Source organism: Ziziphus jujuba, chromosome 8 (assembly GCF_031755915.1).
Source record: "Ziziphus jujuba cultivar Dongzao chromosome 8, ASM3175591v1".
NCBI classification, from domain to species: Eukaryota; Viridiplantae; Streptophyta; class Magnoliopsida; order Rosales; family Rhamnaceae; genus Ziziphus; species Ziziphus jujuba.
Window position 1 is genome coordinate 12421046 of NC_083386.1, and position 5385 is coordinate 12426430.

The following is a 5385-nucleotide window of genomic DNA, read 5'->3' on the forward strand; positions in this document are numbered from 1 at the left end:
GACAAATCATGGTGAAGCCCAACGGATTAGACTTGGTGAATGTGGATCTGTTAAAAACCACCTATTCAACTTAATCATGACATTAAATGTATCAAATGGATTCTCACAATGCAGCATAATTATTGAAGTCAATCCAGCCCCAAAAGACAAGATTCATATACCGTGCAAACTATGGGGCATTCTTAAGCTGTTTCTCATTCGCCTTTCAAGCAAACATATAAGGCATAAAATGCTTGTGAAGCGTCTTTAGTGATTCATTTTGTGCTCTACTACTTCTACTACTCCCAAGTCTATCCATGGATGCAATAACCAAACTAAACTTTTTTAGTTTGGATGAACAGAAAGTGAAGCTACAAAATGATCATCATTGCCAAAATTACATAATGCTAAGAAAGAGAAAGAGGGAGGGGAAGAAAGAAAAAAAGATGGAAGGAAAGAGATCACATTTATAAGCAAATTTTATGTCCAAGATTGATATCTACTTTTGTAAAAGAACTAACCCACTAAGTATAAATTCCAATTCAACTAGAGCAAAAAGCGTGAATGAAATAGATGAAAGATAACCACCTCCCCAGGATAGAAGGATCTTTTTTACTTTGGCAATTTTCCTGATAATTGTAGGGAGAGCTTCTCTCTGAGAATCAAAGCGGACTTGTCGACAGATTCACTATTTAGTTGATGGTAACCTGTATCATGATGATGAGACAAAGGCAATTCATCTTGCATCTCATCTTCCATATCGATAACTATATTGTGCAGTATGCAGCAAACAAGAATAATCCTGGGTAATTTATGTTTATCAGGCTTCCACATAACTCCATGAATTATTTTCCACATCTCCTTCAACCTTGCCAATGCCCTTTGCGCGACCATTTTGGTTGCAAAAAGCCGTTTATTATACTCTGCCTGAAAATCTGGCAAGTGTTTTCCACGATATGGAGTAAGAAGCCATGGCAAAAGAGGAAAACCTGCATCTCCTACTATGTATTCTCCCAACTCTGTTCCTTCTGGAAGTACCATCTTCTTCCCATTCAACATCTTCCCTTCTCCACAGAGTTTGAAAAAACCTGAGCTTCGAAGCACAATGTCATCATTTAAACTTCCAGGCCACCCAGTAATTACGTTGCGGAATCTCATTTCAGGGTCAACAATTGCCTGCAAGATCATGCTGCAGTTTTTCTCATGATCAAGCCAGACATCACTTGATGGGTCCATTGTAGGCAGAGTCATCATGATATGTGTGGTGTCAATAGCACCACAGCAATTTGGAAGGCCACGGATTTTCTCAAACTTGGATTTTATCTCTTCCATCTCTGTTTCAGTTGAAGGCCAATGAAGATGGTGGAGACCTCTTTCTTCCATTGATTCCACAAACCGCCAGGTTAGTTGAGAAACAGTGGACTGGTTCATCTTAAATGAGTCACCGATGCTTGATAATGATTCACCAGCGCTAAGCCTCCTAAGAGCAACAGCTACTTGGTCATTTAGGGACAAAGGCTTGCCATTTAGATCAACGAAGTTTGAGGCCTTAGCCATCATATCTTCCTTTACTAGAGAGCAGATGTAGCTAAATGTCTTTCTTGAAATTTTGAAAACAGATTCAAATTTCATTTTCTTTGATTGTAATAAAGGCCCTAGAGCATTGGAAAATGAGAACATAAAATTTTATTAATGTAAATCTCCAGAACATTTCTAACAATTCGCATAGCAAACTGAACATAGGAAAACCCCTTAACGCAGATTATAAATTTTACTTCAGAAGAATTGATATTTTTAACATAACAGACATGTATTTCTACAAAATGACTACACAGAAAGTGTAAATTGAAATCAAACACAAGCAGAACTGACTAAAGGTAGTTATATTCATAGACACAGATAAGAAGAAATTACAGAGAAAAGCAATGGGCAAGAAAAACATTATTTTATTCAATGCAAGTTGAAAGCTCCTTTATTTATATTACCCAAGCATTATTTCACAGATTATTTATTTTTGAAAAATTCTTCACTCCAACCACAATAATACGCCCTTTCTTCACAAATAACAAAGCTTTATCTATCCATTCATGTGAATCTTCAGGTTCACAGGTATATGGTACATTCCAATCTACCAAATCTTAAACCTTACTCTGTTTAAAATTTGATACCCCAAGGTTATGAAAGTATATATGGCCTTTTAACTCCCATCTGATTATTGATCAATAGGAAATTGCTAGTTTCTTACCTTTTCCTTTTCTACCATCTTATCTGATTCCTTCTAATTAAATAGCAGAGTAATTCTCATTTCAAATTCTTTTCTGTTATTATATCACTACATTTTTGTAAGACATGTTTACTTTATTATATCTGTTTTAGTTCTTTGTGCAATGCACTCTGTCACTCTTATCTAACTAGACAAGGTTCATTTCCCCCACAATATATTCCATAATCAAAACATGGTGGACATAGGATAGCAGACAAAGATGGTCTGGAGAAGGCTTTCATAAGTAAAAATTGAAAAAAGACTAAAAATTACGAATTGTATTCATTTCGTTATGAAACTATGGTGATATACATGAAAGCACAGCAAGATAAGTTTGTTAAATAAAGAATATCTGCTCAAATGTCTTTTTAGACAAAACGAAATAAATCCTGTTTGATTCACCTTAATTCACATAAAATCAACTTTGGAACACCTTATCATGTTATCACACAACTATATTACCTGTAGAGAATGGACATTTTGCTGATGATGAAGAAAATCATCCAGCTTAGAAGTTCCAGAAAGTTATTCAGAAAATTGATGAAACACACAATGGTCATGCCAGGATGTTGCATGGAACTCATTAAACAGTACCTTGCGAAGGGAGGACGACATGGCAATTACTAAGTAAGGTCTCTTACAATATCACCCTAAACTCAATTGATTCCTTTAAGAATTAATTAAGCCATGAAACAGCCCTGGCATGAACTATGGCAAGAATCTAAAAGGAAAACTGTAGGAATAGATTCCTCTTAGATGATAGACAATGCAGAAATAAAATGGTTAATCAACTCAATGATTTTTCTTTTTTCTTTTTTTTTTCTTTTTTTTTTCCTTTTTTTTTTTCTTTTAAGAAAAAAAGAATTTACTGCTTTACCTTTCTAATGAACAAGACGAGAAACTGTGCTTCTACAGAATTTGAAATACACACTTAAAACATCTCCAATAATAGGGAAAAATTTGGGTCAGCATTTCATAATGAGGAAAAAAGAAAGAATGTAAAGGATTGGCATGTTAATTGAGTTAAATATTAAACTAATAAAAGAAAAATATAACTTTTAAACAACATCACAATATGTGATCCCAGAACATGGTAAAGTACACAAGTATGAGCCCTGGTATTTCTTCGACGGTCTGTCATCAGAACTAACTTTTTATTAAAGTAATCACTTTCTTCCTTTTGGCTCTTGCAATATTCATCTTTATTGCAGCAATTTCCGTTGCTACATATCAAAATATTAATCTGTAGAAAAAAACTTTTAAGGAAAAGCCACAGTGTGCAACGAGTCTAAACTCATTTTCAGGAACTAAACAAGGATGATAGAACAGGACAGATACAATACCACTAATTCATAACGGTACTGTAATAACCAAATTACATTATACCAGAGTCAATTTGGCTATGTGACGGAGGCTAAGTTAGTTTTCTTCTTTTTCACATTAACCTTGTTCACCATAAAAGTAATAGGACAACTAAGTTGGGAAGCCAGAAGGCAGAGGTTTTAGCCTCTTTAAATATACAGCCATGATTACGAAAAATAAATCAAATAATCAGTTGTAATTTGAATAATAACTATCCTAATAAGTTTGTGCATGACCATCCTAATGGCAATTAAATATGAGAAAATATTCAAGTTTTTGATCTCTTGGTTTGATCCATTTCCTAAAATAAGTGCATTCTGCATACATTACATGAACATTCAAATAGAGATTCATCTTGAGACTGAATGTAGCCCATTACTCAAATACTTGCATATTAAAATTACTGCCCCTCGCTGCCCCTCGCTGCAACAGAGTGCATTTTGAAAGCCACATCTAAGTGTGAATCAACAAAAGCTCTAAACAAAATTCCAAATGGAAACAGCAAAGAAGTAGTGAAACAGTAGTGTTATACACATTGCCAATATGATTAAATGAAATAATATATTACAGTAATCAATCTGCTAGTTAAAACCTGGAAAAACACCCAAGTTCTTAAAATCCATCTAATACAATGAAAACGTTGCAAATGACTTCTAAATCACCAAAGTTCTTACTGGAAGCGATATCAAACACAAAAAATACATTAAAGCACGATAATATATATCAAAAGAAGCCAAGTATTATAAACTATAAGATTGAATGGATAGAATACCGATTATACGTTTTCAGAACCCACTATTAAGGCAAAATCAGTATATATGGAAGTTCTCATACACAAAGATTCAATCAAATTATTGAAAACTGCATTTGACCCATGTCCCAAAATTTCACCAAATACAAACAATTCTGAACCAATCCCCTCGTAAACAGCAAACTAGACATGGCCGCTGAGAGCCAAACCAATGTATATATAATCACAATAGCTCCACATAACAAACTAGTAAACAAGCAAAGCAAAAGAAAAATGCAGCAGAAAGAAAAAAAGAAAAGAAATCTTTACCAGTAATCCTCTGAGAGAAGCCGTCCCACCAATCCAGGGGCTCTGGTTCAGGACCCAGAGAAGCAGCCAAGACATTCTGGTCAACCTTCTTCTCAACCTTCTTCCTCTTCTTCAACCCTCTAACGGGTCCCATTTTAAAACTCACAAGGAAACTCAAGACGAGTCAAGGCTCTTAGTTAAAAAAAAAAAAAAACAAAGACCCACCAGCGTCAACCAAAAGAAATCAAAAGGAATCCCAAAGAATTCACAGAGAGATATGAAAACCCATCAATCATAAAAGCCTTTAGATTTGAAGGCCAATGAAAATATAAAGGATTGGTTGATTAACAAAAGGAACAAATATGTCTCACATATACAAGAAGATGGTTCTATTTTTTTTTCTCTCTTTCAGGTGGGGTTAGAAGGAGTTGTCTATGCAAATGCTTAAGTGCTCTCTTTCTCTCTCTCTCTCTTCCTCTTTCTTTTCGGGTTAGATTTCAAAGCATGCAATAATAAGTAGAAGAATATATATATACATGTATGTGTATATACATATACGCACACATAAGAGAGAGCTTAGCTTAAGAAAAGAAAATCAAAGACAACAAATAAAGAATCAGATAGAGTGGACAGCTTTCAAAGGAACCAAAAGGAAGTTTGTGAGCAAACGCGGGTTGATATTTAACAAGGGAAAAGACAATGTAGCCAAAGAGAATGTGAAATATATATAAAGTTTATATGA

The 5385-nt window shown here is 34.4% G+C and overlaps 1 protein-coding gene across 1 annotated transcript; it reads right to left on the reverse strand.

The window, feature by feature from the left end:
• Positions 1-428: 428 nt before the first annotated feature.
• LOC107413496 (protein ALP1-like) lies at positions 429-5385 on the reverse strand. The gene is made up of 2 exons (XM_016021452.4): positions 4665-5385; positions 429-1634 (listed from the first exon to the last, which is right to left on the reverse strand). The coding sequence occupies exons 1-2, from the start codon at positions 4795-4797 to the stop codon at positions 592-594; spliced, it is 1176 nt and encodes a 391-aa protein (XP_015876938.1). The 5' UTR covers positions 4798-5385; the 3' UTR covers positions 429-591.